The sequence below is a fragment of the Chionomys nivalis genome, chromosome 7, assembly GCF_950005125.1.
Source record: "Chionomys nivalis chromosome 7, mChiNiv1.1, whole genome shotgun sequence".
NCBI classification, from domain to species: domain Eukaryota; kingdom Metazoa; phylum Chordata; class Mammalia; order Rodentia; family Cricetidae; genus Chionomys; species Chionomys nivalis.
In genome coordinates, this window is record NC_080092.1 from 83642280 (window position 1) to 83656163 (window position 13884).

A 13884-nucleotide genomic window follows, 5' to 3' on the forward strand; every position below is an offset into this window, starting at 1 on the left:
TGGGTGTGTTTTTATTTACATACAATAATTAAACACACTTGTAGGCTAAGATGATATCAACACCTCAGAATTGTATGCTTTCACGTTGGGATGTGAGTTTTTACGTGCATGTGTATTTTACCATAATAAAAACAAAAACCAAGAAACCAGGACTTCAGTTTGCTGCAGTAGCACTGGCCTCAGAGTGGGCTTAATTCTGGTCATCAGGACTCTGTTGGCCAGTGGGTGCTCCAGTGAGATTGAGAATATATGAGAACCTGTGTTCCACCATCCCCATGCCTGATCCTCAGGCGAGGGGTGCCCTGGGTTCCCAGAATTCTCTGAACCATTCACTCCATGTGCCTTCTGTCTGCTTCACTGGGGGTTTGTGGAGACCTATTCATTTTTCAATGCCCCAGGATCCCCAGTCCATGAGTCCTGGAACTGTCCCCTTGAGTATGTGGCCGGAGCAGCTGGGACTCTTGGGCCTTCTGCTACTTCCCAGGTTGTATTTCTGCAGAGACCTCTCTGTGACCTCCAGTTACACCCTTCCGGGTGTGCTCTTAGGTTGGTAGTGTTGCCTGACCCCATTGCTGCTACCCTTTGCTAGGATCTGGGATCTCAGGGGCTCCCCAGGTAGTTTGAGACAAAGTGTCTGCCTTCCATTGGGACCTACATACTAGGTGGCAGCTGGAATATTTATCTTCATCCAAATCAAGGACTGCAGATGGGGGCAGTGGGTCTTAGCCTATGGCAGGGACTCTAGAAGGTGGGGAAGGGACTGGGTGCCCTAGACTGTCTCTTGTCCTGGCTCACAGCCCATACTTTCCCAGCTGGAGTGGATCTGGACCTGTACACTTCGTATTCTCCCTATCACCCTAGAAATGAAGGCCAAGGAAGGGACACCCCCTTGTTGTCCATCCTAGCTCGCCATTTGGGATATTATTCAGCTTCCCTGCCCCAGTACGGTGCCTTTGTCCAGGGGTAATGAGGCTGGGCATCAGGGGTCTGTCTAGGACCCCACAGAGGGACAGGAAGATGGCTCGAGGTCTGGAACCCATCTCATGACTGTTTCCTGAATGCGGAGAGCTTTGCAAAATTCACCTGGTCCAGGTCTTTCTTCCCCCTGAGCTACAGAATCTACAGGGTTGGTGTGTTAGCAGCGGACTGGGAGGCCATGCTCGAATGTGGACATGGCTGGGACACTGGGAGGCTGCGGGCTCTTTCTCTAGTTCATCTCCGAGTACTACTTCTCAGCTGGCTGGGAGGCTGAAGAATGTCCCCAAAGGAAGGAGATAAGGGGTCACCTTGCAATGGGCTCTTGGGGGTACAAGGTGGCACACTGGAACATCTGGGGTTGCCTGAGTTCTCATATGGCCATGCCACGGCTGACCACTCTCAGGAAGACCTCTTATCCTCTCTGGGCTCCACTCTCTCATCTGTTAAACTGGAGAACAGCACCTGCCTCCCAGGGTTGACTGAAGAGCAGCGGCCTGATTGCGGCCTGGTGTCCACTGACAGTAAGGACTGGGAGCACGGTTGCTGCAGAGGCTCCCTCCCCCTGCTGGGCTCAGTGCTGTTGAACAGGTGAGTTTGAATCATTAGTGGACCTGGAGGAGATGAGGTCAGTGGTGTCCTCTGCAGGGGCTGCGGGGATCCCGGATGGGGAACACAAGGCTGACAGTAGCTTCTGGTGACCTGGGCTGTACAGTTTGAAATGAAGCATCATTTGAAGGAGGGGGAGGAGTGGAGTAGAAAAAGGAAGACCCTGAGCACACAGCCTCAATTCCTCCTCCCCAGCTGGCCTGGCAGTTAGACATTGATTGGGTGAGCCACTGAAGATGCCAATTTTACAGCACAGTTGCGATCAGTTTGAGACCCTATACTGGTTCCACTGTCCCCTTGCTCCAGGGCTACTCTGTGGGCCGTGGCCTTCCCAACCAAGGGTGGAAGACTCTGGGAAGGGAAGACCCCCAGATGTGCAGCCAGGTCTTCTATCCTCAGCCTTGGCTCCCTCTGTTGCAAAACGGGCTGATTCCCCATTGAGTTTAGCTTTAGACAGCACATTAGACTAGCTGTAGGCTATAAAGCAACCTACAGGGGCCCCAGTTAAGGTGTGTATGACTATCTGGATTCTAGACCTTGTCCCTCGCTCCTCAGGAGGCAGTTTACCCTGATCTGGCTAGTCCTATCTCAGCCCTAAGGCAAATGTCTCACCAGCACAGAGGCTTGGTGGGGAACCAGAATCCCAGGGTGGGGGCTGTATTGCCCCCAGGAAGAGGGGGGCTCCTCCCACTACTGTTCTGTGTTCACCAAGAGAGCCTCAGGAGAAGTGAGATCCTGTGCAAGGAGGTAGCTCTCAGGAGACTGTGTTCCCTAGGCGTGACATGGAATAGCATTCTTTTGACTGTGAGGGACAGGCCCGCCCTGGGGCTGAAGAGGGCCCGTGACTCCAGATGGCAACTGTCAGGTCCTTCCATGTAGTGATGTGCATCAACTCACAGTCCGAGGAAGCTTTCCCCACCCAAACCTTGCAGAAGAACAGCCCCTGATGTCCACTGAGGTGCCTGCCCAGACACTGCCTGCCACACACTCTCCTGCAGCTACTCCTGCTTCACGTTCCTACTTACCTCAAGCGGCCTCTGGACGGCAGACCCCACCCTTCATCTCAACCTATCCCCGCTCACTCAGGCACACCCCGCTTTTCTGAGACCTCAGCCTTCCTTTTCCTTAGGACACACCCCACGCTGCGACACTGTGTGACACCTTGCTCTCTCTTCTGCTCGGGTTGAAAGACAAAAGAGTGGAGAAGCATCTCAGTGTGACTGTTTGACACTTAGCCACTGTAGGTCCCTGCAGCCATCTGGGAGGGCTGTCCCTCGCTCTCCCTAGGCCACCCCAAACTCCTAAGTTGGAAGTTCATTGCTGTCTGGGTGTTCTCTGTGCCTCCCATGCCCACCCCTACTTAAGGGCACACTTTTGCTTGGGTAATAGGCAGGGAAGGGCATCCCATGTGTCCTTCAAGAATCCACTCTTCCTCCTCCATCAGCCCCTTCGGCTCAGCAGGAGCTACAGTGCTCTCCAGTGACAGCCATTTCAGTCCGCTGCTGGCATCTCATGCCACGTACCCATGTATGCAATTATGTGCGTGTGTGTGTGTGTGCACGCATAGGTGACCTTCCTCCCTGGTCAGAGACTCAGGGCATGTCCTAGGGGCACCAAGACCCTCATGAGAATTCCACCAGTCTCCTCTGTGCCTACAAGGCACCTACAGGCTTCCAGAGGCCTGCAGTGTGCTTCACCTGACAACTCTGTGGCCACACGGATGTGGCCAGTGCAGGGCAACTGATGTCCCTTGGGAGATGCTCAAATCAATGAACGATGGGTAGCAGGAGTGGGTGGATAACTCTCCCAACTCAGTTCCCGTGCCTCGTGCTCCAGGCTCCTCAGTAAGTCAAAGTTCCAGCCGTCTGCCATGGTGCGTGTATGCCATCTGACCTTTCCCTTTCTCTCCCTTCCTGGCCTTGCCCACCTCTGGTCCTGTCTTGAGATTGCCCTGGCAACCACATCCCCGTGTGTGCTTCTGGGGAGTCTCCAGCCCCGTAGGCTGCTCAGCTCCCTAGCTGCTGCCTGATTCTCTTCCATCGAACCGAGGCCCACTTCTGCCGCTCATTGCTACAGTTGCCTGGCTGTCCCGGCCACGGTAACTGTCTATGGCCCTTCTCTTCAGGTACCACCTCCTTACCAGGAGCTGTTTCTTACTAAGCATCCTTGATCACACCTGTATCTTCATGTCTGGAGTTCACACCCTGCCACCAGCCCCCAGGGCTCATCCTGGATGGCATGAGTGTGACCAGGCTTCCGGTCATGCAATAGTCCCTGACGTCTACTTCCAGAGGGCCCCCTCTGGTTTACTCCCAGCCCCAGCAGAGTGCAAGCCTTCACAAAGGGAGTTGAAAAGATAAATATTATTTATATCGCCCCCCCTCACCTCTGTCCCGCTACAGCTCCTCAGCCCTCTGACACAGTTAGGGCTGAGCCATTCCATACCCGGGAGTAAGGGGTCTGTCAGTTAGCTGTCCCAGGAGCCACCTGTCCCAGTTCAGGGAACTTGAGCAGAGGGCCCTTCTCGCCTCACTCAGCCCGTGAGCACATTGCGGAGGCCAGCCAATGAAGCCAGTGGCCTGGGCACCCAGGGGCCACTACTTCCTCAGAGGCTGGGCCACTCTGATTCCTTGGCATGGACAACTCAGTCCCCTTCCCAACCGCCATCTTCTCACAAATCAGAAGCCATCCAGAGGCAGGAGGTGGGAGTTTGGGGCTAGGGGACCGTTGCTGTGGAGGGTAAGTGACAGAAAGCTGGATTGGCCTGCAGGACAGTGAACGTCCAAGGGTGCAAGGCAGCAAGGCAGGACTTTCCCGTGGCAGTGCCACCGTGCTAATGACATTCTGTTGGCTCAGGAGTGGCTCCTACGGCTGTGGAATGCTGTCTGAAGTCACTAGACTTCTAATGCTGTCTCCAGCTCTCCTGACTAAACCGTGTGGCATTGGTTCTCAGTAGCGAGCAAAGACTCGGAGGCATCACAGTCACAGAAGAGAGTTTCCCATGATGCCCCAGAGGTAGCAAGTAGCCTCCCTACAGCTGCTGAAGACTGCCAATCTTCAGTGAACTACTCTGGGAGAAGACAGCTCTCACAGTGTCCATGAAACTGCTTCAGGATTTCCAGCCCCCAGTCTCCATTTCCACTCTCCAAGAAGAATGGGCAGCAGGCAGCTGGATGCTGTGGGCCCAGCCCAGTGCTGTGAGCTATTACCAAGACTGGGCTGGCTCTCAGGTCTGCAGCCCAGGGGTAGGAACGGGAAGGCCAATCGCCTCTGCAGACAGGCTTGCCTGCGAGCTTGCATCATTGCCCCAGCCTCATGTCTTGGGGGCTGCTCGGTGGTCTGTAGCTCACACTGCTGAGGATTGCTTGATGCTGTGGAAGCTGACTCTGGTGGGGGAGGTGGGGATGGACATGGCACGGGCCACGCGGGCTCTGATGGAGTGCTTGTCCTGCCACCGATGCCATCTCTTCCGGATAGCAGAGCGGACCTGTGGGTACATCAGAGCTCAGGCTCAGGACACACCCCTCCCTTAGCCCAGCTGAGCAGCTGCTCAGGTGTAGTGACAGACTCTACAGTAGGGGGCCACATGCATATAATTACTGCTATTGGTTTGCTATTTGTTGAGTCAGTTTCTTCAAGTGAGGAAGAGGACACTTTTTTCCAGTCTAACAAGGGTGCATCTGACTTTTGCCATACAGAACCCCTGCCTTGCCCAACTCCTAAGACAGAGACCCTATCTTCTAGCCACCACCCATGCCGTCCTCACAGATGCAGATCGACTGGGACTTCTCAAAATTCCCTGCAGCAACCCATGGGGAGCCGGGAAGAGGGAGGGAAGTGAACCCAGGGCAGAAGAAACATGAGGGGAGTTCCCAGTCTTGGTACTCTCAGTCCTGGCTGTAGGTCCTTACCTCACTGTTCAGAAAACAGTAGAACACAGACACGAAGAAGCCCTAAAGGGAAGGGGAGTCAGAGGTAAGTGGGGTCCCTACCAGCCCAGGTTGCTCCAGTCCCCCACCCCTAATCTTCCAGGCCTCTGCCAGAAGAATCCTCACCCACACAGGTGCAAATATGGTCCTCCTGGAGCCGGAGTGGCAGGGCTCAGGGAGGATGGTTGTACCTGAAAGGACTCCAGAAAAGAGTTGAAGTAGATGAAGACAATCCTGGAGACCTCGTCTTCTCCAGGGTTGACAAAGAATAGCATGTAGGTGATTCCCAGCAAGGGCAGCAGCACCAGAGTAGCCTTCACAGCCTTCCTAGGGTGGAACAGAGGCCAGAGTCACAGGCTACCCAGAAGGGGTGGGGCTGTTAGCTCTGGGGAGAGTGATGGTTTGGGAGATGGTCTCAGGGATGTCTAGCAAGGTGGAGCTACTGTTTCTGGGTTGACTGACTGGCTTGGAAGTGATCAGCTTCAGAGGAGGCTGGGCCCTCTGAAGCATCCCTGGGGAGCCAGGTACCTGTACTGAATAGTCTCAGACGTGGTGGATGCCCGGAGTTTGGTCATGAGGATGCGGACAATGTTGAAGAGAAAGATAAAGTTGATCTGCAATTGGAGCACAGGAGCAGGAGTGAGGATGGGCGGCCAAGGTGGTGATGAGCAGCAGGGATGGGGACATATGGCAGGGATATATGCAGGAAATGGAGGTGGGTGTGGTGGACAGGCCAGGTCCTCAGTCCTCTCAGCTCTGTTCTTGGTGTTCCTGACGCAGTCTCTCACCCCCCTTCTCTCTCCCTTTTTCCCCTCCTCCTCTCACCAACACTTAAGCAAATTCCTGGCCCAGGCTCCCTCTCTGGGGCCACCTAGGCAGAGGGTCCTCTCTATCCCTGGTAGGCAGATTGTCCTTCCCCATGTTGGCTTGTCTCCTGCTACCTCTCCCAGGCTCTTACCAGCAGGACCAGGATCATGGGGCCCTGGTAGATGTAGTCAGTGTACACTCCAGGACGTTTGCCAAACCAGCACCTAGAAGGTCACAGAAGGAAAAGGAAGGGGGGGGGGGGAGAGCAGTCATCACGGTCCTTTCGGTGGCAGAGTGCTTGACCATAGGGCAGTGCTTGACCAGAGCAGGATCAGTGCCAGTGGCCAGGAAAGGGCCCCAATTTCTAAGAAATCCAAGCCAGTGGACTCTGCTTTAGTGCCTCAGTGATCCTATCTACAGAGTGGATGGTAACCTCTTCTGTGGGACGTGGTCCTGTCTACCTGCAAAGTGGACGGTACCCTCTGCCGTGGGATGTAAAGTTTGGAGCAATCTCTGTGGAGGGAGGATCTGAGAAAAAGGCCCCTGAACAGTCATAACCCTCATCCAAGCAGCTGTGACTATTTGAGAGAGACCCTCAAGATGGGTCTGACTGTTGACTTTCCCTCACAGAAAGGTGAGTAGGGAGGGAGGGAGTGGACCCTTGCCTGAGAGTCCAGCCATTTCCTCCCATACGTCTTGTTTATAATTCTGCCCTGACTGCACATAGCCTCACGTCGTAGGAGGTGCTAACGTTTATAGCGTTGATTGGAGGTGAGACTCCATTTATGTGGCCATAGGGAAGTCATTACCCATGCTGTGGGGAGACCTAGTGGCGTGGCTACTTTGAGGTCACTGATGCTCTTATAAATAAACTAACCTATGCCCCATAAGTAATCCCAGTGAACCCCCTGGTTTCCCCAGCTGAACTTCTGTGAACTGCTTTCAGTTTGTCGTTAGATCCCTATAAGGAAGGGGTATATGCTTGTTTGTATTTCTCAGGGAAAGAATTCTCAAAACAGCAAGCCAGAAACAGCTTGGAGCCTGACCTAGCACTGCTGTGTCCGGTGCCCACTCAGGGACTCTGCCCTGCCACAGTTTCTCGAGAGCAGTCTGTGCAGGGAAGATTATACAGCTATGGCAAGAGGTGGGCTGCCTTGTGGGCTCCTGAGCTGCCCTGCAGCAAGCTCGAGGGAGTAGGTGGAGACAGGGCAAATCAGAAGTCCTGTGTACTTAGGGGCATATGGGCTTGCCATGGATGCGTCTGCAAACCAGAACGTGAAGTTTGTATAGGTGACCTTCTGGCTGTAACAAGCTTGTTTAACACTACTCGGGTCATATACCACTGTTTTGGGCTCCAAACTGGGGCCCAGGGCCTCTCTGTTCACCTTCCCCTACTCCTATGTTCGTACACCCAGAATTCTCCCGCTGCACTGCCGCATCTGTCCACCAGATGGGGCTTTGGGGCTGCTCAGACCTAACTTTCTTTTAAGCAGCACCCTTTCTGCTCCAGGGTGGGAAGGCTTGTAACAGGGCTTACCTCGCCTCTCTCTTCCTTCTGATTCCCCCTCCCCCACCGTCATCTCCTGAGTTCACATTTTCACATCCTACAAAGCACAGGCACCCCCATCCAGGAATTCCCAGGAGGATCCCAGGGACACCCCACACCCACTTCAGTGAACCCTGCAGCCTGCCGCCTACCCTGCTGCTGCGCAAACACTCCAGCCTGAGGCAGAAGGAACCCGCTTTCACAAACGTGGGTGATGCTCTTCCAGACTTCTGGTGCAGCCCAGTGAAGGGAGGGGAGAGCCTGCCACCGTGAACCCCCAGTCAACCAGTCAGCCAGCGGGGATTGGGGGATGCTTATGGCTTCAGCCTTGCCTGGCTCCTCCCCGCTTCTCTGTCTTTCTGTGAAGTTCCCAATCTCAGCTTCGCACTGGAACCACCCTGTTACCCAGGCCACACCTCAGTCCCACAGCACAGAGTTCTTTCTAGGTCTGCCCATAAGATTCCCCCACACATGCCAAGCCACGACTTCAGGACTGACTGGGAATGCCTGAGTCTCCTTTACAAACACACGAGGCTTCAGAGAGGAGCTGGAAGAGTCTTTGAAACCATCTGGACCAGTTTCCATTAAAGCCATAAAATCTTATTGTAAAACACACTTTGATGGTAGTAAGCATTTGTGCAGCGTTTACTGGGTGCCAGGTCTATGTGCTTAGTATGCACAGGTGCACTTCATCCTCACTATAGCTCTGAAGTTGTAGCTAGAGTGAAGATGCCCATTTCACAGATGAGGAAACCGAGGCCTGCTGTGACAGCCCCAAGGCCACATAGCTACTTAGTGATGGCACAATTCAGAACCTGGGCTGCCTGACAGGTGACAGGCCTGGAGGGATCCTGGCTGTCTTGCTCCACCTTTGGACAGGTGACAGGCCTGGTGGGACCCTGGCTGTCTGGCTTCACCTTTGACAGAGCACTGGAAAGGATCCTTGAATTGAGGCCAGTGTTCTCTGCCTTTGTTGATGCAGAAGTCACTGCTCTTACAGGACAATGACCAAAATCCCCTGGGAGTGCGCTGAAGAGCGAGACTCTGACCTCACAAAGTGACTTACTTTTCGTTGTCATAGTACAGCTTCCCGATGGCCCATGCCACAATGATGGGGAAAGGTACACCTGAGGGAGAGAGGGGACTGTCATTGAGCCCTTTGATGGAAGACCCCAGGGCAGTCCAGGGCCTGCAGAAGAGCAGGGATTTCTGGGAGTTGAACTCTGATGCTTCCTTCATGGGATCCCACGACTCTCGGGGTGCAAACCCTACCCTCCTGACCCAGCCACTCCATGCAAGGAGATGCTGGGGTGGGGCTGACCCAGCTCACCCCAGCCGATGCAGACGAACATCCATTTGCGCAGCCGGTCAGTGGAGTAGGTGAGCACAATGGCGGTGTGTAGGTAGCAGCCCTCACCAAACATCCAGAAGAAGTTGGTGACGTGGAAGTAGTTGTAGGCAGCTGTCACCAGCCTGCACCATCCCTGCCCCAACCAGAAAGGACAAAGAGCTTGAGAGGGCATCAGTAACGGTGTCCCACTCCCAGGCTCTTCGGGGTCCTGCTCTTGTTCTGTGGGTACCCCTGCCCACACCCCCACCTTTTACAAAACTTTATTTTATGTGCATTGGTATGAAGATGTCAGATGCCCCGGAACTGGGGCTACAGACAGTTGTGAGCTGCCCCATCTGGCTGCTGGGAATTGAACTCGGTTCCACCCGGGTCCTCTGGAAGAACCCCAGCCCCAGGCCTAGCCCTTCTGCAGGGTAACCCCACTCTAGCTCCTCTGACCCAGGCTCGGCCTTTTCTGTCTCCCTAGCTGCGACGCACCACATTGCTCTGGTGGACCTCGGGGTTCATGGTGAGCTGGACCACAAACCATGTGGCGTTGCGCAGGATGAAAGCCGAGATGAGGTTCCAGTGGATGATGTTTCTCAGGCACCGGATGCTCCTGGGGCAGCAGGGGAGGGCCGGCGGCAACAGCAACAGGAGGAGAGAGAGAGGGATGAAAGCGGGTGCCCACATCACCTCAGCCCAGACATAAGATGGAGGAACTAAAGCTTGGAGTGAGTGGGGCTGACAGGTTGGCCTGAGCTCCACGGGGCCTATCTGGGGCACCAAGACACCTGCTCTTGTCAGAGCTGATGTGGTCAGGGATCCCCTTTTGTTCTCCGCACTCCAGGACTGAGAGGCAGAGGGCTGGCAAAAAAAGACCTTCAACTGTAAGCCCCTCTCAACTTTCTGGTCCTGGTCCTACCCGTTCCCAGCCTTTTCTTATCACTTGGGCCATGGCAACCTAACCTTGAGTCAGGAGTGCCACTGTGTGGAACTCTCACTTCTTGGGGTCTACCTGCCTGAGAGCCCCAAGAGGGATGAGGACCAGCTTTAGAGGTAACACAAGTGAGCCTGGGCTTTGTCCTACCTCACTCTCCCTACCCCAGCAGCTTCTGGGGGAAAGGACAGATGTGAGTCTGCCAGAGGTCCTAAGAGACCACAAATTCCAGTGGACGCTGCTCCGTACTACTCAAGTGAGAGGCAGGTTACCCCTTTCTCAGCACCCCTATCTCAGAACTATGCTTGCATCTTCTCTGCCTCCCCCGCTTATGCCCAAGAGCCCACGGGATAGCAAGAGGCAGCTCCTGGGCCCTCTCACCTGAGACGCAGAAAGAGGACAAAGGCCACTAGCAGGGCTACCAGGGAGATGCAGTGGCCCAGGTAGTTGATGATGACGGCAATGTGGTAGTGCACTTTGCTCTTCTTCTGAGGCAGGAGAGAGAGAGAGGCAGAGTTGAGGCTCCTGCACACCCACACCTCTGTGCCCTTTGAAGGGACGGGCTCCGTGAGGACAGCACCAGGGAGAGGTGCTGGGGGAGAGAGTGGGAAATACAGCGTTTGCCCTGCTCCAGAGTGACCCTGTGAGCCATGAGCTACCACTTGGGTCAGTCTGTCTATGAATCCAGTCTGTCTGCCGTGCTGTGTGGTTAGACTGATATGAATTGAAGCTGCACCCATGTCACGCAGAGTTCCCGTATCACATTAACAAATGCTGTTCCCACCCACACATGTCCTCCCGTGCTCACAGATGTTCATGCCGCATTCTGTCCTGACGCCATGGCTGCGGTGGGTGCAGAGCCTCTATCTCCCCCCCCCCCAGGGTCTCATCCCTCATCCACTTCTGAATTAAGCCCCCATCTTGGTCACACCTGAGTCTGGCTGCACAAGGACCTGGTACCCACATGAAAGCCAAGTGTGACTGTGGGAAGCAGTAATTCCAACAGGGGATCAGAGACAGGTGGCTTCCTGGGGTCCTGGCCTGCCACCCCAGTGACACTGTCAGTTCAGGCTTAGTGAAGAGATCCCTGTCTCAAAAAAAAAAATCAGCTTGAAAACGATTGAAGAAAACACCCCGAATCCACCTCCACAGGTACACACGGATGTGTTTCTCCCGTATGTGCATGTATATGAACACATGCGTGTACCGTGCACATACCCTGAAAGAAAGAACACAAATCCCTCATTCCTAGGGCCTTTCCCTACCCTTGCCTGGCCCATGGGCTGCCCCAAGTGAACAATAGCTCTCTATTTCCTCCCTCTGAGACTTCTTCTCCTCTTTCTGGATAGCAGAAACTGAACCCAGGGCCTTGAGAAGGTTAGGCAAATGCTCTGTCTTCTGTGAACTACATCCTTAGCCATTCCTAATTTTTTTTAAAAAAAATTTTTAGTTACACTTATTTATTCAATGTGTGTATGTGTGTAGGAGCATGAGTGTGATCATGTGTGTCATGGCGTGTGTGCAGAAGTTAGGGACAACTTGCACAAGCCAGGCCTCTCCTCCCTCCAGGTGGTCCTTGAGATTAAACTCAGTTTGTCACACTTGGTGGTAATCACCTTTACCCACTGGGCCAGCTCTTTGGCCCCTAACTTTCTTAATTATTCAATCGTGAATATTCACCACTCGCTACTGGCACACATACGAAAGCCTTCCCACTTAAGAGCTTTCCTCATCTTGAAGCTTCAAAGTAACTCTGTGAGAAAAGCTGGAAACGCACCCATAACTTCCTTTGCAGAGGAAGAAACTCAGATTATGCTGACTTGTTCTAGATTACCAACTTCATTTTATAATCCATCTTTTGTTACAGATAGGTCCTTACTTCATGGGGGAATCAGCCAGTACCCAGTGCTCAGTTCTCTACAGAGTCCCAGTGCAAAACCCATCTACCCTGTCCTAGGCCCCAGGAAGATAGGACATCACATGAGCAGCTCACACCTTTGGAGCCCTAGGACCCCAGGGTGGTGAGTGGAGACAGGGCAGGAAGGCAAGGGGAGGCTTCCATTCTGCCCTTCCAGCTCCAAGGGTCTCTACGGGCCTTTGGCAGCTGCCAGGATCCTACCAGAGGCTCCAGACAGACATGCAGAATGCAAAGCCTTTCTAGAACCATCACTTGATTTCCTTTTATTAAATTTTTCACATCCATGCTGAGACGCCCCTGGTTAATAACAGCATCTGTGGCGCTGAGCTGCTGCCACACCCCAGCTTTCTCTCAGGGCCTAGGAGGAGAAAGGGAGGAGGGACTTGCTGGCCTCTTCTGTCAGAGCCCCTACCCTGGTCACTCCACTTGCTCTTTAGGGTGCGGCTTGGTAACTTTAAGAGAAGTCATTTTTTTTGTTTGTTTGTTTGTTTGTTTTTCGAGACAGGGTTTCTCTGTGGTTTTGGAGCCTGTCCTAGAACTAGCTCTTGTAGACCAGGCTGGTTTCGAACTCACAGAGATCCGCCTGCCTCTGCCTCCCAAGTGCTGGGATTAAAGGCGTGTGCCACCATCGCCCGGTGGCGAGAGAAGTCATTACTAAGCACACACCGTATGCTGGGTCCCAGACCATAATCCTCGTGACGTCACTGAAATGGCCCCTGCACTCTCGTTTTCTGGATGGAAAGGCCACACAACTGATCCAAGATGTAGAGTTTTAGCAATCAGAATCTGGACCAGCCTGGCTTTTGGGATCCTTTTCTCCTTCCACTCATAGGGTTATGAGGGTGACAAGCAGGAACTAGGGGAAACGCACTCTCTCGACGATGGGGGGTGGGGTGGGGTATCTCATCCTGTGTCCAGGATCTAGAGGAGGGCTTCTGCAGTGAGAGTGTGGCTCACTAGTGTTTCTCCTCACTAAGGTCAGTGAAAAACCAAGTCCAGTGTTGCGGGGAACAGAGGTCCAGCTGGGTCAAGCTCTGGGACCTACTCACCTCATGCCCCACAGGCCTGGTGCAATCCGAGCACCAGAACACCAAGACAGCTGTGGGGAGGGCAAAGGTCACAGAGAGTGACAGAGACACCGCCAGCCATGGCAACCGCTGTGATATGAATGTGTCCCTGAAAGTTTAAGTGCTGGAAACACGGTACCCAGTACTGCTGGATGTGGGGTCTCCCAGCAGAGTGCGGACCTCACTGCAGGATCTGGTTCCTTCTAAAAGGATGTGAGGCCCATCTGCTTTCCCTTCCTTTGCTTCCTGTCAAGAGATGAGAGAGTAGGAAGCCCTTTGCAAGATGCTAGCCCTCCACCTTGGATGTCCCAGCTTCTAGAACCAAAAGCCAATACTTTTCTACTCATTATAAATGACCCATGAGCTGGGGATATAGCCCAGCTGATAGACTGCTTGCCTAGCACGCATGAAGCCTTGGGTTCGATTCTTAGCAATCTATAGCACCAGCAGTGGGGGCATATGCCTAGAAGCCCGGAACTCAGGGCTTAGGAGTTCAAGTTTAAAAAATCATTTAGATTTATTTATTTTATCTTTATGTCTATGAGTGTTTTGTTTGCATGTATATGTGTGCACCAAGTATGTGTCTGGTGCCTGCAGAGGTCAGAAGAGGGCACTGGCTCTGCTGGATCTGAGGTTACAAGGTTGTGAATCCCTGTGAATGCTTGGAACAGAACCTGGGTGTGTGCAAAGAGCAAGTGCTTTTGACTGCTGAGCCATGTCTCCAGCCCCTCATTGAGATACGATGTCTGAGGTCAGCTTGGAC

The 13884-nt window shown here is 53.6% G+C and overlaps 1 protein-coding gene across 3 annotated transcripts in view; it reads right to left on the minus strand.

The window, feature by feature from the left end:
- Nucleotides 1–30: 30 nt before the first annotated feature.
- Crhr1 (corticotropin releasing hormone receptor 1) overlaps nt 31–13884 on the minus strand; it is a 47340-nt gene continuing 33486 nt past the window's right edge. Inside the window, exons 5-13 of one of the 3 annotated variants that reach the window (XM_057773914.1) lie at nt 10518–10624; nt 9695–9815; nt 9197–9350; nt 8933–8993; nt 6472–6544; nt 6042–6127; nt 5705–5840; nt 5496–5537; nt 31–5071 (exon numbers count right to left, since the gene is read on the minus strand). In XM_057773914.1, coding sequence (XP_057629897.1) covers nt 4931–5071; nt 5496–5537; nt 5705–5840; nt 6042–6127; nt 6472–6544; nt 8933–8993; nt 9197–9350; nt 9695–9815; nt 10518–10624 — 921 coding nt within the window. In that variant the 3' untranslated portion in view covers nt 31–4930. Of the gene's footprint in view, nt 5072–5495; nt 5538–5704; nt 5841–6041; nt 6128–6471; nt 6545–8932; nt 8994–9196; nt 9351–9694; nt 9816–10517; nt 10729–13884 lie in introns of all 3 variants that reach the window. The other 2 variants (XM_057773915.1, XM_057773916.1) reach the window with 2 other exon arrangements.